Source organism: Pterocles gutturalis, unplaced genomic scaffold (genome assembly GCF_000699245.1).
Source record: "Pterocles gutturalis isolate BGI_N339 unplaced genomic scaffold, ASM69924v1 scaffold3864, whole genome shotgun sequence".
Lineage (NCBI taxonomy): Eukaryota > Metazoa > Chordata > Aves > Pterocliformes > Pteroclidae > Pterocles > Pterocles gutturalis.
Genome location: NW_010130348.1, coordinates 1 through 25,972, shown reverse-complemented (window position 1 = coordinate 25,972; position 25,972 = coordinate 1). Strand labels below are relative to the sequence as shown.

At 42.7% G+C, this 25,972-nt stretch overlaps 1 protein-coding gene across 1 annotated transcript in view; it reads right to left on the bottom strand.

The window, feature by feature from the left end:
* The window catches only part of NDUFA10 (NADH dehydrogenase (ubiquinone) 1 alpha subcomplex, 10, 42kDa), a 41,343-nt gene extending 16,599 nt beyond the window's left edge, over positions 1-24,744 (bottom strand). The window contains exons 1-7 of the mRNA XM_010080184.1: positions 24,582-24,744; positions 23,744-23,959; positions 22,856-22,942; positions 18,785-18,906; positions 16,075-16,154; positions 12,285-12,339; positions 5,137-5,222 (exon numbers count right to left, since the gene is read on the bottom strand). Of these exons, the coding sequence (XP_010078486.1) occupies positions 5,137-5,222; positions 12,285-12,339; positions 16,075-16,154; positions 18,785-18,906; positions 22,856-22,942; positions 23,744-23,959; positions 24,582-24,696 (761 nt within the window). The 5' untranslated portion in view covers positions 24,697-24,744. The remainder of the gene's footprint in view (positions 1-5,136; positions 5,223-12,284; positions 12,340-16,074; positions 16,155-18,784; positions 18,907-22,855; positions 22,943-23,743; positions 23,960-24,581) is intronic.
* Between the last annotated feature and the right edge of the window lie 1,228 nt (positions 24,745-25,972).

Sequence of the window (25,972 nt, the reverse complement as noted above, 5' to 3'; positions counted from 1 at the left end):
TACATCCAGTATGATGTGCATGAGCGGGTACTGAGGAATCAGGATTGACACATTCCTGCCTCTTTTCCTGCCTGTTGCCTTCACAGGCAGCTTACAACCAAGATACACATTTTACAAGGACCCTGATGACACACAAGTCTTACAAGCTGTCCTGAAGTTATTTGCAGCTCTTCTATCAGCTGGATATACTTTCTAGAGCTTCTGTTTCCAGAGCCTTAGCTTTTTTCCCCACCCCTAAATAAAACAAAGTCTGAAGACTGCCTGTCACAACAAGCATTACAAAGTCTTACGAACGTACTTGCTTAAAGGTGCAAGGTTGGGTAAAGGAAGTAGACTGCTTGGAAAAAAATTAACCAGTCAACCAAACAACAAAAAAAACCAACTTAGTTTTCATAGCCTAAGCCATGATTTCTCAATGACTGATGCTGGCATAATCACAAAAATTGAAGTGACAATACACAGTATTCAAAAAGCACACTTCCTACCTAAAAGCATTCACTGGCCTAAGGGGCTTGGGGCCAGCAACACAAAAGCATCCCAGGTGAAATTCTGTGCTTACACATGAAAGTAACTTGAGAAATTGCAGGTGGAACCCACTGGAAAACAGATTATTTTTTCACACACCTTGAAACCAGCTTCTCACCGCTGCGTTATTGTGTTTCAACTTTGAATCTGAGCGAGTAGGTGGTGTTCATTACTCTGCTATTCACACCCTCTTCACCTCGGCCAGGGCTGCTCAACCCCTGCCGCGGTCGGCTTCCCTGCCTCCCGCGGGTAGGGTACAACACGTGCGGGTGAGCTGGTGAGTGGCTGCTCCGCTCACAGTTTTGCCCATGCTTGTGAGAGCAGGGCAAAGGAGAAATGCTCCTGACTCATGCCACAGGCACATAGAGCTGAAAGAGGTGGTTCCTGCATCCAGCTCTTTGTCCTGACCTCCTCCACTCCTGCGCTCATTCAGCAGGTACACAGGACAGCCACGAGCTGTGTCCCCTCCATGTGTCTTTCCTTACCCATCATGTCTTCCTTGCCCATTTTCTCCAGGACTTAGCAAAGGCAGGGCAATGACATACAGACCTCCTCTGCCAAGGACTCCACCGCTGGGTTAGGCAGAACAAGTACGCCGTGCCCAAGGTGAACCACGGCCGCTCCCTTAGTGAACAACAAACACTCACAATGAATGCCAAGAAAGAAAAAAAAAAAGAGCTTTCCAAGAAAAGCAGGTCTGCAAGAGAAGGTGAGAAGGTGCAACAGCAGCTCTTCAAATCTATAAAAAGCCACTGCAAAGAAGAAATTACAAAGAACCGTTTCAACCGAAGCAAGAGAGAAGTAAGGTGCTCAAGGAAGCTGACTTTAATAGTGCCAGAAGTTTTATAAAAAATGGTTTATAATATTTTGGAGTCTCCAAGACAAAAAAAATTAAGAACAGGTCCAGTACACCTCTTGCAAGCTCTTCTAGCCCTGCTATTTGAAATCAGACAAGACAGACATTCAAACAACACTTCTTCCCTTTGTTAAGCACACTCCATTACACCATGAGCCAGAGCTGAAGGGTCGCTCTCCCCTGTTCACCCCCATGCTTCTTCATTGCACCATTTCATTTAACCAGAGCAAAACGAACAGAACAGAAACAGGAGCCAAGCTCTGAGGTTTGCAATAGCTCCAAGCAGCTAAACAAATGTTAAGAAAACTTAGAAATTACTAGTTACTGCACATACACGGTCCTTCACTGACAACGTCAGAACATGTCTGATGTCCTGCCAAACACAACGCTGGAGGATTTACTCTGCAAGGTTTGTGGCACGCTAATAGTTATTAATGAACAAAACTGAACAGATGAGAGTGGCAAACTATTTCATGTCTAGATTGTTTCCAAATGGAGAGAGGTCCCCTTTCCATCACGACAAAACAAATGCCAATACCCATCTTTTTTTTTTTTTTTAAATTACATTAGTGGTGGCTGAAAAAAGCCAAAGATTTGTCCATACAAAATATGTTCTGTTCTAGCAAATTCTGAAGGAGCTGTGGGGATGTACCAGATTTAACTGGTCAAATCTGTACCATCTGTACCAGATTTTAACAAGTCAAATGCAGGAAGCTCCCCCCACCAGCTGGTAACACAGGTGATGTCAACCACAGCTCTTCTTTCCAATACTTTATTTATTTTGCAATGCATGCAGACAGCCACACAATTTTACTGGGAAGGGCACAGATAAAAAAAAACATGTTTGAAACAGCATAGTGGCAACATCAGAACTCCTTGAGACATTTCAAAAAAGCCAGCAGAATGGTTTGTGTTGGACACAGTGCTTGGAAAGGAAGGAAAGATGTGGATAGCAATTTCTAGGAGATCCCTCCAGCTTGCAGACACACAAATATAGGTGTTTTTAACCTTTTCCCAAGACATATCTCAGTCCCACAACTACACTACTCTATTAGGGCAAGGGAGAGAGTACTTGAGGGCGAGGCAGGGAGATAAAAGGGATCATTATGCAACTGATTTTATATGGGTGCGGCTCACTAGTTTGATTAGCTTAGTTATTTGCATAACCAAAGTAGCCAGAGGCCCTGCTGGGGTTTTTGTGCATTAGACCCTTTATAAATGCAATGCAAAAAGTTATCACCACCCTTGTCCATTGATCCCCTTCCCCCAGACATGCTGGTACAAACTGAAGGTGAAAGAGGTAAAACTATCAACAGCCGAGCCAGCACCAGGGGAGCAGGATTACGACCGCAAACACCCTGACTCCCAGTCACAGAGCGTGTCGCTCCTCTGACAGCATCAGATCTGAAACAGCCTGAGTTGGAATGAGTGGGCTGTGCAAGATGCTAGGAGGTCAGCAAAGGAAGCAATTGCAGACAGAAAAACAGCCAAATACCTGCTGCAGCCTTCCAGATACACCCAGGAGAGGGCAGCATGTGCCAGCATACGGAACAGGCAGCGCACCAGGAACATGCTTTAAAAACTCTTTACAAAAGGACAAATCAACACAGGCATGGGACACCCGCAAATCTGCGGAAGACTGGGTACCACAGGCTCTTTTCTCCTCAGACATTGCAAAAAGCAAGGAAAGCATCAGCTTTAACGTTCACGAACAAGCACCTGAGTTCGGCATTTGATGCTCCAGGACGCAATCCAGACACTGAAGACACGCAGCAGGCTCCCTGCAGCGTTTGTTCAGTCCCTATGCCATTTGTCCTGTGTCTGGCACTGGGCCTGACAGGTTCTCACAAGAGAAGTTTGTGCAAGCTGCAACAGGAGACTCATGTCTGTCCTGCACTTCTGGAGCTAGTTAACATGAGAAAAGATGATGTCCAAACCTACACATTTTTACAAATGTGCTTTTCCCAGGCTGCCCAGCATATTGCCCACGACTTCCTCATATAGCTAAGCAAGGCGAGAGCACAAAATTGGCACAGGATGTTGTTACATGTTTGATCGATGCCCTAAAACCCCAGCACCAAATGAAAACTCAAAACAAACACCAAGCACATTCATCATCCGTCCGAATATGAACACAACTTTGACAATGCTCTTCTGAAGGCAAGGGGAAACAGCAAAAATCAAATTATAAGAACATTTAAATTAGCAGTTTGTTGTATTGTAAGATCTTAACAGCCACACATTGCCAACATAAATAATTTTATATTATCTGCAATGACAAGAACCTTGTACTGGAGACCCTCTCACCCTTCCCCAGGCTTCAATGAAAACTGAGTCCTTAACAATGCAATTTATTCCCTTCTACAGCTGCGAAGTAGAATTTTCATACAATTTCTTAATACACTGCTCTGTAATTGTACGCTTTAACTCCCTCCTACACTCTGCAACTAATAATCCTTTCTTAATACCTGTACTAGTGTGAAGCTATAGGAAAACAAGTAACCTGTGTTTTCTCTTGCAAAGGAAATCTGATTTCAATAGTTTTGCAGGGTTTAAGTCACCAGATGCTAGCCTTTAATTGCTACATGGAAACCTCTTCCTAGATACTTTAAGGCACCCGAATCATGACTTGTTTCTCTTTGACGCCACCCAATACTGCTCTTCTGCAATTTATCTTCACTTTTGATAGGAGGGCCATAGAAAAGGAACATTATCTCTAATTTTAGGAGGCATTTGAAGTAACAGCACAGAAAAGTAAAAGGCAAAGAATATCAGAAGCCTGCAAAAAAGTTTAACTTAATACTCCAATGCCCGTCACAATAAAGACAGAATTTCAGAGGCAGATATTAAATTTTAAAAATCCCTGTGTTTCTATTAACCTATGAGATAACCAGAAATTCTGTTCCAGCAAGGCACTTTCCACTATCCGAGTTTGATCTCTTCGTATCCAGCTATACAGACATGGATCTCTAAAAAACAGAAAAGCCACCCTTAAACTGCTATACTTCACAATCCCCCTTGTTATTCTGGAGAATGAACAACAGAACTGCAATATTTAATTCCATGAATTAGGATTAAAGCTTCTATTCAGGATCAGTTACTGGAAGTCAGGGGAAAGAAGGAAAGAAGGATTTATTGAGCAGTAACCCAAGTTTGGTTGATTCCTTTTCTCCCCTCATACTCTGTTCAGCCAGCTTCTTGCCTCATGAAAGACATTTAAAAGCAGATAGCATAAGAATTAGTCTAGTTCTAGAAAAAACACTGAACACAGCCAATCTAAACGCCACCCCATACAAAGCTTGCTACAGGGCTGCTCTGTCAACAAGCTTTGTTGAAGAGTGTCAGTGAGAAACCATCGTGCCAACTGCGTAAATGCTCTGTTTTCAAATGAAAACCTTTTCTGGGATCACCCAGGAATAGAAGTGCTCACAAAAAATACCTTCCTAAGGGCCACAGGTCACAGCACTTAGGAAATGTCTGGAGAGTCCTTGTGCTTCATGAACGGAGTGGGATCTATTCATCTGGAGTCTCTCATCTAATCAATTATCAGCAGCAGCAAAATGCCACATTATTACAGCACCAAGCACCGATACTACAAAAGCCTGCTATCACTGCTTACTTCTGACAAAAAAAAAAAAAACCCAAACAAGTCAGAGTGCAAATATAAACACACTTTTAAAAACTCAAGGCTTTAACCATTTTCCCTGAGACCTGAGGCTAAGTAATGTTCAGTAACTGGAAGACATCATACTTACTAAAGTCTCAAATGATGGAAAGAAACATCATCCTGTTCCAGCCATGGCCCCTTGTCAAACTTCAGGTATTCGATGTCTTCAATCACCTGGAGTCAGAAGATAAAAATCACACTGAAGAGGTGGTCTGATCAGAACATCCAAAAAAAAAAATCAATGAACATGCCTCCCAAATCAACGAAATAATCATCGCACAAGTCACCCAGCAAAAAGGCTTCACTGCTAAAGCTGTTTTAAAAACACAAACAATTAGAGCTATCATGTCATCTCCCAGTCCCATTTCTGGAGGTTGTGGCCCTGCCATAAGCTCTGGGCAGACACATGGGAACCAGCTGTGAAGTCCTTGGGGCTTTCAGCCTTGGTGAGCAGAGGATGGCAGGGAATAAACTGGCTGAGAGGTGCCTCATTTCCAAATTCTTACCTGATCCAAGATGCTCTTCCTCAACCTGCCATTGGGGCTGAAAGGAAGCAAAGAAAGTACAACCCCACCTCTAAGGCAGAATGAGGAGGAAATGGAAATAAGTCAAAATTTAACCCCCTTTTTCTGCAAAAAAAAAAACCAAACTCCATCATACTACATAGGAAGCCTATTTTGATTAGTTTGTTTTGTCTTTTTTTTTCCAAAAAGGCTTAGTAGCATACTGACTGAGGCAGGCTGAGGAGCAACTGTGGCAATTGCCCCTTGGTGTTGCTCTGTGTGGTTCACATCACAGAAACTGAGTCATGTTTCAGCTGGAAAACTCCAACACCCTTGAAGTAGCCGTACTGACCGAAGTCCAGAGGCTCACGATTTCATCGGTCATCAGGACATACCCACGCATGCATGCACCTCAAGCGGAAAGGAAAGGTAAAACTCGCAGCTCAGCACTCAGAACCATTCCAACAAGTAACACCAGCTCTGCAAATCATTCCTTCACCATCTCCAGACTTATCAATCCCATATTTGAGCTTCATTTACAGCCTGTCTCCACCAGAGAACCGATCTTTGCTGGTCCACTGAGTAATTGCTTAACAGGAGCCTAAGGTTATCACACACGACTGACTAGATCCAAAGGAAATCCGAACTAGTGTCAGGAGGATGCACTTAAGGTGCATAATGAGGTGGAGATGGTACATTGAAGCGAACTGGGAAGGAGGGGATTGTTACAGCTCCAAACATCACTTTTCAGAGTTCCAGAATAAAGGGATAAAGCTATGACATCAGGAAACTGCCTGATGAATTGTCAGTCCGCTGACAAGTAAGCAGATGCCAGCAATGAGGCAAGTGATAGAATAATAAATGAAAAATCCTTTGATTCTTTACCATATAGCAAACCCACTATAATTATCCCCTGCAATCACAGCAAACACTAAAACCGATCTATTGCCACTTAAAAGGCAATAACAAAGTGCTATTACAAAGTAGCTTCAACTATACAGGTCCACCGTATTGCCAGAATGATGTTTTTATGGTAAGAAATAATGGCTCAGAGGTATGACTGCATGATCATTTTCCCTGAAGCATTTATATTTCTTAAAGACTAATTTTGCCAATAAAGACTTAAAAAATATGATTGACATGACATCACCAAAACATATTTAAAACTTCAAGTTCAGATGCTCTTTAACCATTTTTGATGTCTTACAAAGAGGCAAAGTCGGCAAGCCAAATACTGCAGCTGAGGGCACAGGAAACCTACTTTTCAGATAGAGGAAAAAACCCAATAACAAATCCACCTGTTGATGCAAAAATGTTTCCATCTTCAAAATACACTACAGAAAACTGTACTAAAGACATTCAAAAGAGTTTTCAAAATTGTATTTAGAAACTGCTTCTTCCTGCCAAACTGCTCCCCAAGATCAGCATTCCAGTGATGTAAGGAGGAAGAAAGGTATATGGTAAGCTAGTTCAAATATCCATTATTTAACTTATTTAACTGAAAAGATGAACCCCCACCATACTTCCCATAACCTATGCAAAAAGCATTTACTTCTCTATTCCACAGCAAAGCTTTGGAAACTCACTGCTATGGGCTGATGACAGGACTAATAATAAGAGTTGCTTACAGGGCTCAGAATATGTTGTGAGAAAAATGTGTATCCAAATTAGTTTTGCAGACTTATTACAGTATCAGAAGATATCTCTCCCAGCAGCTCATTAACAATGGTTATCAGCCTCCTGACCAGGCTGGAAGCACAGCTTCTTAATTTATAAGGAATGCCCTGACACTCCTTGGGAATTAGCAGGGAGTGAATGATTTAAACCTGATCACAGCACAACTTGTAATAATGTCCAGGAGAGATCAGGTCTTCATATACTGCAGAGCATGGTAGGATTTAAAGAAAAAAAGGTTTCAATGAGACCCCTTTCCGTAATCTTTGCAACTGAGCCAATATGAAGAGCTGAGACTATTCCAACAGTAACACTCACCAGTTCACTGTGAAAGAGCTGAGCAGAAGGTGACACTGCTCTTTTCCATTCATTTATGGGGACAAAGCCACCAAACCCTGATAGGTTGCTCCAGCAGTTGAATCTTCCCCAAACTCCCTCCTCACAGGTTGTTTCTTTAAGCAAGAGATGGACACAAGGAGCAATGCAGGCTACAACTTTGTGAGGTTCAGACCACAGCTTGCAGAAAGGAGCTCAGCCCACATACAGCACCTACAATTGAAAAATTCATGCAGGCTACCTCTGGGCATTTCACTTTGCACCGGCAAAATACGTGGCACAAAGCTGGGCTCTTGACAGCCTCCCATTTTCATCTTCTCCAGTTTACACAAGCTGGTGACACTGAATAAAACTGATACGTAAATACAAAACTCTATCCACAAGCACAGAGGAATGGAAACAATTTTGATTAAGTTTAAGTTATTTCCTTTCTACCCTCACCCCTTTTTTAATATCCAGGGCTTTTAAGACTGGGTTTTTTTAAACAAACATATTAGCTAACTTTTTATTCCCAGTTTTATCGTCATGTAAAAGCTCATTTCAGTCCTTACTACTCCTTTAGCCACTAATTAACCCATGTTAATTTCAATATGAAACCCTGACTGATCTTTTTAAACACACTTCAGAACCAAAAAAGTTGGATATGTCTGCTATGAGCAAATCAAAAGCCATTAAACTATAAGGTCATAAAAAAATTAAGCTCCCAAATCACATAGTAAATAATCTGTAGATTGAAGCTAGCTAACAGTTCAACATTGCTGTCTACCAACAGGATACACCTGGATAAACAAACACTCCACAAGCCAACACCAAATCCCTCCTGTCAACCCTTATTTACACATTTCAACTACTTCATTCCAATGATAAACCAAATCTGAACAGAAGGGAAAAAAATCCCCAACTTTCTTCTTTGAAGTGGAAAGGGTACCAATCTCTCCAGCTAGCATCTAACAATGAAAATGATGCTATCTTGTTCTTTGGCTTCAAAACAATAATCCTTCCTCTAGTCCAGATTCGTCCAGCCAAATGAAGAACTACATCAGTGCATACTGATGACCCTGCATACAGTGACGACATAAGATTGCTGAGCTTGGTGGACTCTCTACTTGAGCAATAAGAGCTTTAGACTGACTCTAAACCCTGATTTAAAGGATTAAATCTCTAGCAATGGGGTTTACCACCAAAAAAAATCTAGGGAAGAAACAAACTGCTTTATTCTGACCCCTTCAAGGCATGATCAGAGAGAAGGAAGGGGAGACAACCAGCAAATACCCCCCCAACCCAACTTTCTCTTTATTTCTTCTACCAAACATCCCTGGCCACCTTCTTGGAACACCACAGTCCCAAATCTTATCCCTTCTTTTATGTTATCCAGGGGAAAAAAAAAAACAAACTATAATTGCTCAATATTCTCATCCACACCCTGACCTCAGCTTTTTTGTTAATTTCAGCTTCTTCCATTTCATTATTTTTGTCCTTCAAAAAAAAATCTAAAAACACAACACAGAACATAGAACAAAGGCAAAGGCCCTTGGTTTTTCTGAAGCTCCCAAAACCACCTCATTTTCAGAGGTTTTAGGAATTTTGCACTACTCCAAACGCAAGAAGTTACGCCCAAGGGCGATTTCACAGTGAACTTCTACTTATCTGTTGTCACATTGAAGCCACCAGCCCTTTTTGAGGGGGATAAACTCAAAATTGCCTCACAGGTCTAATAGTTAATAATGATAACCTGCAAAATTAAACACGTGAGTGTCCAGAAACCCAGAGCACAAAATGTAAGGCACACCCGTATTCTCATCAAGTGAACTACAAGGCCTAGAAATGCACAGCAGAGCAGCTAATGGAGGTTAAATTTTTAGGAGCAGGAATATTTTCTGTTTCACAAAGATTTTACGAGGGGACACAAGGGTATTAGGAGCAGCATATTGTCATGCATAATGCCAACTAAAATCCATACTTTGTTCATATGGAGAGTTTACTACAGACCTCCACTGAAACAGAGTCATCACTGACTCAAACAGCAGGAACCACGCTGTTATGGTTTTGACCCCAGCTGGCAGCAAAACCCCATAACAACCGCTCACTCACCCTCCACCCCAGGGATGGGGGAGAGAAATAAAGGAGTGAAAAAAGACTCGTGAGTTGAGAGAAGAACTCCATAACTAAACTGCAATAATAATGATAATAGCAATATACGCAACTATAAGAATGACTGACACACAGTGACACTGCTCACCACCCAATGACCAAGGCTCAGCCCATTCCCAACCAACGATACCAGAGCAGGAAGAGTCCTGAAACTGCAAACCCAGAACAGAAATAAGAGCCCAAGTGTCCGAGAGACTGAGGCGACCCTGAGAGAGGAGCTATCCCGAGAGAGCGAGCCCTTCCAGACAGTCTCATCACTACACTGGCCATGCCGTGCATGATATGGAACAGACCATCGGCCAGTTGGGGTCTCAGTCCTAAACCTGAGGTCGAATCCTGGGCTGGTCCCTGGGGCTGTGCTCCCTCCCAGCTTCTCCTGCCCCTGCAGACACGGGCACAGCAGAGAAGCTGGAAAGTCCTTGACTGTCCTGGCAGCAGCTCTGCCCATCAGTGTGTGATCAGCTTCTCCTCAGCACAAACCCAAACACAGCCTCACACTGGCTGCTGGGAACAAAGTTAACTTTGTCCTCACTGAAATCAGGACACAAGCTTAAAGATCCAGGTTTCCCAGCTGTGTCCCCTCCCAAAACTCTGCACACCCCCAGCCTCATCACAGGAGGCAGAGTAAGAAACAAAGTCAGCCTTGACACTGTGCAAGCACCACTCAGCCATAGCTACAACACTGGTGCATTATCATCACTGGTTTGGTTGGATCTAAAGCACAGCACTATGTGCGCCTCTTGCAAAGAAAATTAACTTAATCCCAATCAAGCCCAGTCCATCAGCAAGGGAGCACAGCAGCAATACGCTGCCTCTTGCAACACTTGGAAATGTTCAAATATGGTTTTTTTTTTCAAAAAAAAAAAAACTCCAAAGGCAGTAAGCAGCCAGAAACCTCCCTTGTTATGAATGCCAAGGTTGGGCTTAAGGAGCTTTAGTTAAGCATTGAATTGGAAGCTCAGCTAGGAAAGGTTCTGAAGATGGGTCCCATGGCAAGACAGAAGTGCCTCCACAAAACCACACACAAACCTCTGCTGCAAGATGGCCTGCTACCTGCTGAATGTCACCCGTAGTGCAGGTGAGCAGACAGGTGCTGGTATACTGAAACAACTGTTTTCCTTTTGCATCTCATTTGGGAAAGCCTGTTACACTTTCCTAAACTTCTCCCCTTTGCCAAACTAGTAAGTTTTCCATCTCAAACATAGCAATCACTTACCTGCCACTTCCCTCTCCCCAGCTGACCTAGGAATTAACTGCATACTGCTGTGCAAAAGTCTGGACCTACCTCTTATGGCAAAAAGCAATATAACCAGTCTCATATTTCTTTTCCCCTCTATCAGAAGAAAGGAGAGCATTAAGTGGACACTAGAAGGATTATCAGAGCTTTCAAACAAGAAATAGAGAGGATGAAAAGGTTAAAATCAGCAACACATATCTGAAAAGGTATTTTTAGTGCAGCTGAGATCCTTACTGCTATTACAGAATTCAAGTGAGCTTTAAGGGATTCACCATGTAGGTGAAATGGGCTCACTACAAACCTGCCCAGAAATACAAAAAGCTTGTTACTCTTTCTGGCAGAGAACAGCAGGTAGAGAGAAAAGTTAACAGTGGGGAAGCAAAAGGCTTCTGTTATCCCACTAGTAACCCCCTGTGAGCAAGAATGTTTGCTGAAATAAGGCAAATATATTACACCTACTCCAAAAAATAACACAGTGGATTAGGAGGCGGCAGTGATCTCATGCTAATCCTGTCATACAATAAGAGATTTCTAGCAAAGAGAAGACAATTTATCTGGCTCAGCTAATGTGTCTGGCAAATGGAGAAAAAATTGCAGTTTAGATACCATGTGCTACCTACCTTATAGAGATGAATAACCCAGGGTTACAAACCTTTAACAGCTCTGGTTATCCAGCTGTTAGCTATAACCAAATAATTACTAGCTTTTAGAAATCAACAGCTATTTTATCACCCAGGAAGCTGTGCACCAACCTGGATCACAGGAAGGTGCACAACAGCAAAAGCCAACAGAGACAGACCTTATACTGGTAGACAAAGTCTCAGCTGAATGCTGGGGGTGGCATACCTCTCGGTTAACATCATTAGTTCCCACACTGAGCTATGCAAAGCTTTGCCCATCTCACCAGCCACTTCAAACAGGGATGCTGCCTGAGCAGCCAGACACTGCACAGCCCAGCAGGGACTCAGGAAGTGCTGCTTCCACCTCCCTCACAGCATTTGCTTGGAAACAACCAGCATAAGTGACATCAGAAAAAAGACACTAAAAAAAATTATTAATGATAATCATGCGGCCTATAGGGAGCTTTGCTTGCTCAGAGAGCCAGGTATCTTGGCAAAAGGGATGGGGGCCAAGATTTTCACTCTCCTGACAAAATTACACTCTCATTGACATATTCTAGTACAGACCCAGCCCAGATTTTTGCCATAGCAACAAACACTAAATACATTAGATAGTTAACTAAGTTTGTTATCTAGGACAATGTATTCTCTTTACATTTCAGTCTTGGAAGTTGGGGTTTGGTTTTTTTTAAAATCAATATATGCAAACTCTTACCTTCTCCACATCCTCTGCCTCAACTCCTGTGTACTGCAGAACTTCACTGGTCTCACTGCAAAGAAGAAAAAAAAATGAATTCACCTGATAAAACTGCTCTTCCATCCTCTTCCCCCTGCTCCAAAATGAAGCAGAAATGAAGTTAAAAGGCACAAAGAGAGCCAGAAACATTACAATTTTTTAGAACACTTACAGAGTTCTCGCAATAGAATTCCTATCAGACCTGTAAGTTAGTTCTTTTCCTGGTGAAAACTTATTTTTAAAGAGCAAATGGCCTGTGGCATTTACATAGTTTCAATTAAAAAAACCAATCCCACCTATGAATTTGTTTCCATTTCACTAATGTGGATACTTGCCCCAGTGACAATCGCCCAAACTATTTGAAGCCAAGTGAAATTTTTGGCCAGCCTAACCCAAAACTTCCATAGGCCTTCCATTTTATAACAAGTACATTAATACCTGTGGGGAATTTTAAACAGAAGAACACATTCATTCATCATTATTTATTAACACTAAGCTAACTGAACCAATACAACATAGGCAGCAGGGTCTGCAAGTAGAAAATAATTTAAAACAAGAAACAGCTTCCTGGTTACAAGACTGTTTTCCTACAACAGCTTTCCGAGAAACCTTGCAGAGCAGTTTCTCAACAGGAATTCCTACACAAACACATTTCACTGCTACATGTGCACAGCACTCGGTAATAGTCACTCCCAAACCTGCCCCAGCTGCCCTGGAAGACCTTTCCTTTAGCTAACAAAAACTGAAAGAGAAAATAAAATGGAAGCCCAATGCACACAGTGTGTCAAACAACACACAGCAAACCTGAAGAGCACTGGGAAGAATCAGCAGATTTTTGCCTAGCACAGCTAACAGCTTCCAAAGTTAATGAGTATTAGGGCCAGCAATCTAAACGCTGTTGTTTTAAGTAGTCACATCATCAAAAGAACTTATAACTGCAGCAGTCCAAGTTAGTTCCTCATCTGCATTAACACTGGTCAGTCAAAACAGCTCTGGTAAAAAAGTTAATTTATAAAATGCCTTTTATTCCTCCAAACCCCCAAGCTCATACAGTCAGCCATTCAACTGATGCTCCTAGTAGGGGAACTACTTAAGAGTTAGTTCTCAACTTGAGAACGAAGCATAAAGCCTCACACGACTCTTCAGTCACAGAAAGAAAATAAATGGCCTCCTCTCAAAGAGAGCTGCTGCGACAGCATAGCACACCTACTCACATCTTCGACATCAACAGTCAGTAATCAAAGGGAGAGGTCAGACCTCACCAGTCTCACACTGGCAATTGCTCTAACAATGCAGGTTCAAATAACTCGATCCTCTGCAGATTATTAGGGCCTTCATTAAGAGAAAACAGCTGCTCAGTGGAAGCAGTATTGGGTATGAAAGAGAACATTAGTAACCTTAGGGCTTTGGTCCAGGAAAAGAAAACTAAAAACAAAAGCTGTCTGTTCAAAATTAGGAGGTAGTACCTGCCACAGCACTGGGCTTGCAAATCACTATCAAAAGAAACATTAAAAGATATTCATAAAAGCATCAGACTAGAAAGGAAGCACCCATTTTAAGATAGCCAAATATCCACTATAAAACACAGCATTTCAAGCAGCATCAAGTTGCTCTAATTAAATGGACAAGGTAACAGGAATTTTGCAAAGTAACAAACCAGACTATTTTCCTGCCGCATTTCAAGAAGAGCAAGAGAACAAGTGAACATAAGCTTGAAGACGGAAAGTAGGCAGGAGTTTGTTCAACAGTCTATAATAATTTTTTTAGCCTGTTTGAAACAGATTTTGTTCATCACCAAGAGTGAGGGAATCAAATATTTCTTAGTCTGCCTAGAGGTTAACAGCCAGGTGTGAATACAGTTCGCTTCACTCTGCAAGCCAGCAGATAAATGGTGAAGCAGTTGAAGCTTCAGTATATTTATCCAATATCAGTCATGTCCAGAGATGCGCAAAGCTGAAGGGTCACACATGCACAGCTCTCCTGCATCCAGGGGACAGAGCCGTCCTTCTTCAGAGCCCAGCACACAGATTGATCTGAGAAGCCATCGCCAGCCCCTCTGCTGGCCAGGATGCCAACCAGAGGGTGTTTGCTTAACAAGTGTACTGACCATGTATTTGAAATCACAGCAGGATCAGGTCTAGGATTGAGCCTCACTAAACACCATGGTATATTTCCGGGGCTTGACTTGATCCAAAGAATAAGCAGCATGTTTTTTCTCACCAATAAATTCAAACCAGTTCTGCCCTCAGGGGGATGACAATCCCAAGGCTTCCCATCCTCCCTGTGCATCCTTAGTCCCCGTTTCCTTCCAAGAGCCGTGGGCTGGCCGCTAGCCTGTGGGGGACACACTAGGAGGCCACCGAACACACCTCACACCACCACTGTCTGCCTTGTATGAGTGACAAGCTCAGTATGGAACGACTCAGTTCAATTGCTGACAGCCCTATCACCCCCATTTACCCTGGGAAATGGAGCAAGAGAGCGAGGGGAAACAAGCAGGCTGCAATATACCTGAAGATCTACTTTGACTTAAATGTAACTCAGTCTGCACAAAAAGAACCTTGCACAATTACAGATTATTTTGATGTAAAGAAGGCCTGGCTCTTTAAAAGTCTTTAGGAATTTCCCTTCCAGAAAGCAATTTGTTTCTAAGGGACCAAGACTGCTTACATTCACATGCTTTTAGATTTTTAGGACTGATTTTTGATAGAGCTCGTTCGGAAGAGTTGCGATAGTTGCAAACTATAATAGTCTCATCTCAGGTTTACAGTGCACAGATTCTTGCTCTCCAGCTAGAGAAAGCCAGGGGAGCCCAGAGAACAGCACCTGTAGTCTCTCAGAGCAGGTAGCAGCGCAGTCTTTATTTACCACAAGACCATCAAATCCTTTTCAAACGTGGAAAGCTATCAGGTGTGTGCTATCGTGAGGTGGCAAAACAGAACTGGAAAAGGGATCAGACCCTTACCTTTCTCCTCTCCCTCCACACCATTATCAAGAAACTAGCCAAAGCTATGTCAACCGAAAGGAGTTTTAAGGACAGAAAAACTCCTAACTCTCCAAAAAGGCCTGAGAAAAGCTCATATTGCATCCCCTTCTCCTCAGGTCGTGCAAACACAAACAAGCAGCTATAGTTACAGCAGTCTGGACATCGCTCCAAGAAAGCACTCCAACCACCCGTGCCAGCAAACACAAAGAGAAGCAAAGCTGTTGATGCCAACCACATACAGAATAGTGTCAGAAAGGAAGACAAAAGTTGTTTTTGAACAGTAAACAGACCAGATTCCTGGCTTTGCTCCTGAAGTACACTTTTAACTATGAAAAAGTTTATGCTTCCCTGTGTCCCATGACAGCAAAGCTGAAATACCTCAAGACAGCAGGATGAAAAAACATCCTGCAGATCAGGGCTCATTATGTAGGACAATTAATGAAATCCAATTAATTTACTATTGCACAACACTTCACTCACTCTGAATCTGTTAAGAATTTTAAAAAAAGGCTTTATAAAGCTCACACCTAAGACTACTTCATTTTTAATCTTCCAATATTCTAACATTGGCACCAGGCTTCTCAGACACCAGAGGTAACTACATACAAGTAAACATGGTGGTTATGCCACGAATGCAACACCCCATCATCAGGACATAATATTAGAGCACAAGGAGGATTTCTCACACAACATTATTTTATTCGGTTATATTGACAGAGATTTTGGGATTTGCACACATTTTTACTCAAAGACTTAACAGACAAAACATTTTGGCTTGCTAACCTGATCTCTGGCAAGAAGGTTTTCTTGTAAGCATCCTCAATGTTCTGGAGATACAAAGGAGACACCTTTTTCTCATATGGCTAAAAACAAACAGAAAACAGTGTTATGAAATGAGTTTTCCTGCTTTTCCCACCAGCACAGATTCCAGCTTAAGCAGAAGGTGCTGCTACACCACCTGCCAAGAGCTCACTCTTGTATTAGGAGTCAAACACCCAAGTGAACCACACACATTAATGACAGCTTCAAGAATTAAGGCATTTGGAGTTTTCAGAATTTCTTACGTGGCATTAAATATCTAGAGCACCCTAAGGAACAAGTCAGCCTGCATTAATCGTTGCTTTGCCCTGTATATTATGTTCACGGTTATAAGGATTAGCTGTATAAGTAAGATTCTTCTGATGCGCTAGTGAATCTAGAAAGAAAGGGAAAGGCAGGTTAAATAGAAGAACGTAAAACTGAAAAAAACCTTCTTCCAATTTATTTCCGTTTGTTACAGGAATAACCTCATTTTCCTTGGGTTCACAAGCAAAGAAAACCATACGTCAGCCTGAAAAAGATTAGCTTTCCAAGGACTGATCAAGCCTAGCTATCTGCACATTCAAGAAAGTTATATGATCATCCAAAAACCAGAAGATTGTCTGAGTCTGCCTTTTCAAAGAGAGGGCCAACATGCATCCATTTCCACAGCTTCAGACAAGTGCATGGGCAACCATCCACTCCAGCCACCCACTCAAAAAAAAAAACTCTTTGAAATTTCATGGATATCACACCTGCTGTTAAACATTTGATCTTCTGCAGTGTACTTTAATGCCACATTTACAAAATGCCAGGAATTTCTCTAATCTACCATGTGTTCCTTCAGTTCAATCCTATAATTAAATTAACATTTCCCACTTGAAACACTCATCCAAGATGCTCATTATGTTGGAAGAATCTGTGTGTCTGCTTTTTGGGCCCACTGGCAGGCTTTTCTTTTTCCAGTGCCCTGCAAACAACAGCGTGCTGAATACCAATTAAACACTCCATTCGCCAAGAAGGCAGAATTCCCAAAAATACCATCCCCGAACAAGCACTAGTGTTCAGCAGTGCCACTGCCCCAAGGAAGTTACAAGTTACACCAGCAATTTCTGCCAGAGGTCTCAAAAATGCCACCGACCTTTATGCTCACAAGGGCAAAGAATTCACAGGTTCCCACGATACATGAAGAGGCTTCTAAGTCCGTCACTGAAGTTGCTAAAACAAAAACGCTATGTTTTCCTATACAAAAGTATCTTGTTCATTAAAGCACCGTTCAGTCACGGCCTGAGCTGCTGGAGGGCAGAAGGGGAGAGTCATTTGACCAGCAGACTAAACAACTCAGGCCACAGACCACGAAGCAGCAAGGGCATCCTTCCAGTTAGGGCTCTGAAGTCCCTTCCCTTCGGCAATTGGCAGCCTCCCCCTCTCAAATGAGCAGGAAACTGCAAAGCAAAACGCTACGAGCTCACCCTCACACACTAACGTACGCACACACGTTTCGAGAGAAGGAGGCATGGCCAAGCATTTAAGAGACCTGAGAAGTTTTTAGTAATAAAGTTTTCTTTGAATCTATCAAGCTTTTGCAGTTAAATATTTCACTCGACTACAATTTCCTTTCACCTTTGAACCAGGTACAAGGTAAACATCATTTAATCCTCATAACACATCTGAGAACAGTTACAAGCACATGTCCAAATATCACAGAAGGGGGCAGAAAAAACCCAAACCCAAAACCTTATTTAGATTAGTCATTATATAAAAGTACCCTGCAGTTTTTGATCCAAAATAATTTCAATAACCCAGTAACCCAATATCCTGACACAGCGAGAGAGGTAATTTGAAGACGATGCTACAGAACTAAGTTAATTTTCTTTTCAACAGTATTCTCCATCCAATACCTTGACTTTAAAAAGACATCTTAGAGAGAAACTATGCCCCCCCCTCAAAGGGTTTTGATGGCAAAAGTCAGATTGTCCCACAACTGTCAAACAACAACAATAGGTAGAGTCACATATCATGACCTCAGACCAGACTGAGGTTGCACTAGTGCCAAGCAGAAACTGTATTTACCATCAACTTTATATTTGATTAGCCAGAAAGATTATCAATTTTATATTAGATTAGCCAAAAAACACCCCAGATTTTATATCTCATGGAATATCTACACAAAATGAGTCTTAAGCTGAAAACTGGTGGTTTCACTGTATTAACACAAGAGCACCTAGCAGAAATTTTCTTAATTTCAGGAAGTTAACTGAACTTGCTGATCACACATTAACATCAACACAGGTCTGAAACAGCATTCAGCTGGTGAAGGGGACAGCCAGCTGGGGCTCCTGGCACTCAGGAAGCACAGATAATCTTAGAGCACACTACGAGACACTTATCAGCTGGACCCGACTCCTGAGACAGCAGCTACAAAGGCTTGTTTTTAAGGGCAAATGATCTTTACAGAGCTTCCTGTTACAGAAATGGCAGCATATTGATGCAGTCAAACAAGTTGATTTTTGCTTTTTTTTTTTTTTTTTTAGAGCAAGCATACCATAATACCCACCCAGTCATCCCCAACAGACAGTTCCTGCACCTAAGAGGACAAAAAGCTTTTCAGAAGCAGAAGTCTGCAAATCCCACAGGACTCATGCATAAGGGCAGGATCACAACAGACAGCAATAATGGCAAGAGAGAAAACTACCTTGCCTTTCTCTTGAATCCTCTTCTGCACCTCTGGGACGGGTACATCTATATAAATGACCGCATGAGGCGGCAGGAATTCACAAATGCTGATCTCTTTGATCTCCTTGTAGTGATCAAGACCTGCAGAAAAACCAAACGCACCAGAGAGCTAAGGGCAGCCCAGCAGAACACACACACGCTGCAAATGTGGACAAGTGCAACAGGAACAGCGCTAAAACTATAACTTATTGGGTAATGAATCTGCAAATGATTTTTTGAGCATTTCTTCCTGCATTTGCTAAATACATTCTATTTGGAAATAAATCACATCCCCTACCTTTGTATTTGTAGTCTCCTCTTCTTGGCTGATACAGCAAGCTTAGAGTGGGCTTTTCCTCAAATAGGATTCTGGAAATTTTTAGAATAAACCATCTTCCAGAAACAGAAAGTAAACCAAACACTAAAAAAGCCACATGTACTGAGAGATAAGAATCTAACATCAGTTATATCAAAGAAGTGATTTTTTTTTTCTGAGATTGAGAAACTTGGGTTTTTCCTCCACTGTTTAGAGACAGCCTCTCAACCATCAGGAAGAAACTGCAGCAGTCAGGTCACCTGAGGTGCTGGGGCTGCCCTCCTGCCACAGCCTCACACCCAAATAAATGGCCCCATCCTGCCACAAAGGTGACAGTGCAGCAAAAGTGGTAATGGAAAAAAGTCACAGGCTTCAAAACTCCTTTGCCTCCTTGTCCTCCGATGCACACACAGAATCATGCTGAGGTAAAGCAAACATTTTTAAGAGGTCACCAAGCCAGCAGAGTCCCTTTTCACCCGTACTAGAGGCACACTCTGCACTACCACTGCTCGACAGCTCTGTGCTCTACATGACCAACAGCAGATCTACTCTCCAAAAACACAACCACCAGACTCCACTTTGGAGGACCTCACCTTCAACGTTATCCGAGAGGAGTTGGTCAGGTCTATGCAACTGGGTTCCTTCTACCACACTGTTACAGTTTTACATCCCTGGCTGGCAGCCAAACCCCACAAGAACCACTCGCTCACCCTCCCCTCTTCTAGTGATGGGGAAGACGGATCTCCTTAAAGGTGTGAAGGGAAAAGAGACTCATGAGTTAAGAACAATTTAATAACTAAACTGCAATAATAATGATGATGATAATAATAGTAATATATATATATAAATACACAAATGAGTGACACACAGTGACACTGCTCACCACCCGATGACCAAGGCTCAGCCTGTTCCTGGCTAACAATCCCAGAGCAGAGAGAGTCCCAAACCTGCAATCTCTGAATGGAGGTAAGAGCCCAAGTGTCCAAGAGACTAAGACAACCCTGAGAGAGGTGGGACCCAGAGGGAGCCAATCTGGAGCAAGAGAGAGCCCTTCTGGACAGAGCCTCACCTCTCCCCTGACCATGCCGTGCATGATATGGAACAGACCATCGGCCAGTTGGGGTCTCAGTCCTAACCCTGAGGTCCAATCCTGGGCTGGTCACTGGGGCTGTGCTCCCTCCCAGCTCCTCCTGCCCCTGCAGACACGGGCACAGCAGAGAAGCTGGAAAGTCCTTGACTGTCCTGGCAGCAGCTCTGCCCATCAGTGTGTGATCAGCTTCTCCTCAGCACAAACCCAAACACAGCCTCACACTGGCTGCTGGGAACAAAGTTAACTCCGTCCCAGCTGAAACCGGGACACACATCAATAACCCAAAGCATTCCTGTGATAATAGCTGAGGATCAGGAAGCCACACAGGTTTAGGGGAAGCATCCAGTCAAATATAGCATGAATAGCACAGGCTTTGTTAAAGCCAGCTCAAGCACAAGCTTTCCTCAATAAGGCTCACCAGCTTAGCTAGAAATGTACTGCCAGGCTTTCAAATTCAAACAGTTTGTGAAAAATTTAAAGCCCATGGTGCCTGGCACCACAGTAAGCAGCAGTCAGCAGTTCCTCTCATCAAGATGTTTGCTGTTTCAGAATTTCAGTACAATCCATTACTTGCTGGAATTTATTATTAAATATAAATTGTGGTTGCTGGGCTTTGTTTGCCCACAGTTCATTAGAACCAGCTCCCAAACTCATTCAGCAAGAAGTTGTGACTTACAGCAGGTGTTAAAACACAAATCTACACCTCCTAAATCTAAGCCAAATAGAACAAGACAGCAGAAACAGAGGCAGTCAGGGAAACTACTGTCTTCCCCTCAGGAGTAGCCAAAATGCCATATTTGCCAAGAACAGGCCGAAACAAGAAGAATTTCAATAGCAATTTTCTAATTGTTACTTTGCAACTTCTGTTCAGCTGTAAGTTTGCATGTTTTGGCTGCAGCCGGTGTCCTATGTATGTCACATAACTGCTCTGTTCCTAGTCAAGGGACAGAGACTCCACGTGTCTGCCCACAAGGCACCAGCACAGTAACACTGCTCTGCTCAGGAGCTCCGTGCCCCGAAACCACACAGTCACTCAGGCTGGAAGGAACATCCGCACACCATCTGGTTCAACCACTCTGCTCAGAGCAGGGTCAGCTAGAGCAGGTGGCTCGGGACTCTGTCCCACAGTGTTTTGAGTGTCTCCAGGGTAGAGATCCCACAGCCTCCCCAGGCAATCTGCTTCAGGGTTTTGACTACCTGCACAGTAGAAAATGTTTTGGTTTTTTTTTCTTAGAAATGGATCTTCCTGTATTTTAACCGCTACTCTCTGCCTCTTGTCCTATCACTAGGTGCCACCGAGAAGAGACTGGTTTCATCCAATACTCCTCCCCATCAAGTATTTATACACAGAAATGCCATCAGGTACTTATACGCATCCCCCTGAGCCTTCTCTTCTCCAGTTCAAAAAAATCCCAGCTCTCTCAGCCTCTCCTCATACACCAGATGCTCTAGTTTCCTAGTGACCTTCATGGCCCTTTGCTAGACTCACTCCAGTAAGTTCCTAGCTTTCTCCACCTGGTAGCCCAGAACTAGGCACAACACTCCAGACCTGGTGATCAACTCCCTTGACCAGCTGACAACATTCTTCTTCATGCAGCCCCCTCTTCTGTTGAGCTTCATGAGGTTGCCATCCAGCCATTTCTCCAGCCTGTCCAAGTTCCTCTGAACAGCACAAAAAACCCCATATGGCCTGTCAACCATTCCTCTCTCCATTTTGCATCACCTGCAAATCTGCTGAGGCTGAACTCTGTCCTCTCATCCATGTTTTAAACCCAGTTTAAACCTGGTTCAGCCCCAGTATCCATCCCTGGGATACACTACCAACTTACTGGCCTCCAGCTAGACTTTGCACTGCTGACCACAACCCTCTGAGCCCAGCAGTTCAACCACTTTTCAATCTACTACCCACGTATCCGATCTGTACTTCATCAGTTTGTCAATGAGGAGGTTATGAAAGACAGCACTGAAAGATTTGCTTAAGTTTAGACAGACAATATCCATTGCTCTCTACTCATCCACTGAGCTAGCCTTCTACGAAGAACTGAGTATTAGCTGTTTAAGCATGATTTCCTTTTCGTAAAACCATGATGACTATTCTCCATCCCCTTCACATTCTCCATATATTTTGGAAGTGGCTTCCAGGAGGATTTGCTCCATCACCTTCCTGCAGATCAAGCTGAGGCTGACTGGCCTGTCCTGGATCCTCCTTCTTGAATACAAGAGCAACATTCGTGTTCTTTAAGATTCAAAAGGGAGCCAAGGCAAGTACGTCAAACCCTGCTGACTCATTATTTACCTCCCACCTAAAGCTGCAAGATCACATTCTGCCTGAAGGACCTCCAGTCTTCATCAGCATGCTCACCCACATTTCCAGGGAACTACAGGAGCCTCTTGCTGCCAGAACACAAGTAACCAATACACAGAATACATATTCTTTAACATGCAAGCAGAACTAAAGCCTTGAACTAAAACTAAGTCTCATGGCTTGAAGTTGGTTCTTGATGCGTGGAAGAACAACTCCAAATATTTAAAGGAGTCCATGTACCCAGCAGGCTTTTTTGTTCCTTTTTAAAAAACTAAACTACCACAATTCTGTCTGAGATTATGGCAAAAGAACTAGTTTTTAATGCACGCAAGTAACTTACATCGCTTGTGGATATAGCCTTCTTTAAACATCGCATCCAGAAACACAAAGTCGCTGTAGGGAGAGCGCTCTAACACCACGCCTTGTCCTGCAATTGAAAGTAGGGGCCAGTCAGCAAGGCTCAAAGAGACTGCTGGCAGCAATATCTAAAATCAAAGACAGTTCTGGTCTACAGTCAATGTTCGGACTACTTTTCTAGAAGTTTTAAATAAAACAAAAAAGCAAGTTTTTGGCTTGCACAAACATACTGGATATGTATGCTGAACCCACCTGTCTCACCCAAACCTTCATTCCCCCCCTGTGCCTACCACTGCAGTAGCTAAGCATTACTGTATTTTAGGCTCCATACCTCATTTGTGTCTGAGACACTTCCTTGTACTCGCTTTGCTTTCATCTTTTTTGGAAAACATTTATTAAAGCACAACCAACAGGTAAGTCAGTGTTGGTATAGGAAATCTTTTCTCACCAGAAGACAATTTATAACCACCACCACAAAACATTATTTAATGAAATCAAAAAGACTGAACAAAAGATACCATCAGGAACTAAGTTTAGAGAGAGCTTTAAAAAGGCTGTATGACTCACTGCTGTCTTGGTATGTTTAAGATGTCTTTTTGGAAATAATCATCAGCTATTGACAAATTAAAATTAATGACATTGGTAACTGGTCGGTATTTGCTTCACTAGAAATGATCTTGTTTTAACACAATTTTTTCTAAATGGGACTGTTAAGCTGTACTCACTAGGGGGAAAAAATATAAAAGCTTCACAACATAATAGCCTTTGATTTCAAAATGCAGATACCAGCAAAGCACTTCAGAACAGCTTACTCACAACTTACACTCAGAAGTTAATTTATAAATGAAATCTATTTACTGTGAAATCTAACCTGTGCTCAGCAGATGCTCCAACGCATCAGCATACTGTAAAACACGGTTACCAAACAGCCACGCTTGCAGTCGATAAGAGTGTCCATCAGGGCATTTTGGATCATTGTAAAATCTCTCCAGGTTACAGAAACCATTGAATTTCTCATGCAGCAACGTTCCATCTCCTGTGATTCTGTTTAGGTAACAGATGTCTGCTTCTGGGAAATATTTCATTCCTGACAAAAAAAACCCACAACAGAACACCAGTCAAAATAATAAGTTTTGTTTGTTTACAGTAAACACCAATTCAGCTCATTTAAATATATAGCTCTACGTTAAAATAACACTTGGACACAGCACATAAAATCCTTTGGTCAATCACATCAAAGAGGGTAAACAAACCCTAATGGAAAGTACTGCAAATTGTCACCTCCACAATGAGCACGGAGATATTGTTCAAAGCAGAATCTTTTTTGCCACCAGCCCTCCAATCCCCTTGATGACACTGCGTACACTGCCACAGAAAATCCTACCTCTCGAGGTGCCCAGTGACTCTACCAGAGCTAGGAGGTCAGGGAGCAAACCAACTTCATTAGAAGTGAAATTTCACTCACAACAAATCATACTTACACGTGGGTCCCACAGATCTGATCTGACAAGCATCCCATCGTCATTTCAAACCTCATCAACATTTTATTCTCCCCTCCCCAAGAAGCCTTCCACACTAACTGTGGCATTGCCTAACTAATAATACGCTAGTCAAGAATTGCTGGTTTGGTGAACTTTCTTTACACAAGAATCACAATTACACTGTTAAATTCTAGTAACTATTGCAAAAATAGGGAAAATAAGATGTACCGAATTTTTCTGCTATTTTTTGTGCAAGTTTGCCCTTCCCAGAAGATAAGTTTCCCTCCACTGTAAAGATTTTGCTGTACTGAGTGAACCTTTTTGTAGCTCTGTCTCCCAGCATATAAGCCAGCCAACCATACTGCAAATTCTGCTTCGAGCTGATATGAATTCTTGCCTGAAAGAAAACACAATATCAGAATTAACAAATTTTACTTTTCTTAGCTGGACTAGGCATGTTCAAAGCACAGATTTTTCAGACCTTCTGCACATGCAGAAGGATACACACTCGCACATCTAATACAAGGAATTTTCATGCAGCACAGTCAGCGCTGCCATTTCAGCAACTGAAGTGGTATTTAGGCTGAGAACCTGTTGGTGAAACGCAAGACCAAGAAGCCAGAAACCACGAAACAATTTTCACTGTATTAAAGCTTGAAACAGGACTTCTCTGCCAGAACTCCACTCTGAATGACACCATGACCGAAACCTCCCAGACTTCCTGGAGGCTACAGACACACGATGTGCCCTGCATTCCCAAGGGAGATCCTAGAGTAGGCTTTTGTTTGCATTTTTGTTTGTTGTTCGGTAGATATTAACATTAAATGCTCTCCCGGTGTCTCAGGACCCTCTCCCTATTTCTCAGGGGAGTTCCAGCTTCATTTCTGCACAACACAGTTCCTGGACAAAGGTGGAAAGAAACACCCACCCGGCCTGTAAAGCTGAAGGCAGTACCTTACTGAGCCCTGCTCAGCAAAGCCACCCAGAGACCCCGGTAAAAACTGAATAAGCCTTATTTTGAGCAATGTAGTCGATACCAGAAGCTTCAGTCATTCTGTGTAAACTATGTACAAACAAGATAAGTAAGCCTACGTGCTGAACTGTTCTACCACAGAATAATGCACTCAAGGAAAATGGGATGCTTCCTAAAGCTAGCTTACTCCAGGAAAGCAGCATTCTGCTGACCAAGACTGAAAATATTTACCACCTATATAGATGGAAAACAACCTGAATTTATAGCTAGCATGCATGTGACTTAACATATTGACACACGTATAAGATTTTGGCAATAGGTGGGTAGATAACATGAATATCCATACAATTATCAGTGTGCATGTTCCCCCGTGTACCCAGCGCCGATCAAACCAAGGGCAGCTTTGTGAACTAACATTTAGCTTAGAGTTTTCTCGGTTATAATTTCTGGTAATTACAGAGACCTCACTTACATGCGTGAGGTTTTATTTTTACTTTTTAATTCTCCTGCTTGTACCACCACCGATCCCATCCACACGCCGGAGGTCACTGGGTCATCACACTCTGCTCCCAGGGATTTATTTGTGCCTCTACCTTCACTGCCCCCTTCCGAAGCCCCTGCATCGGCCCCTGGGTCTGTCACCTTT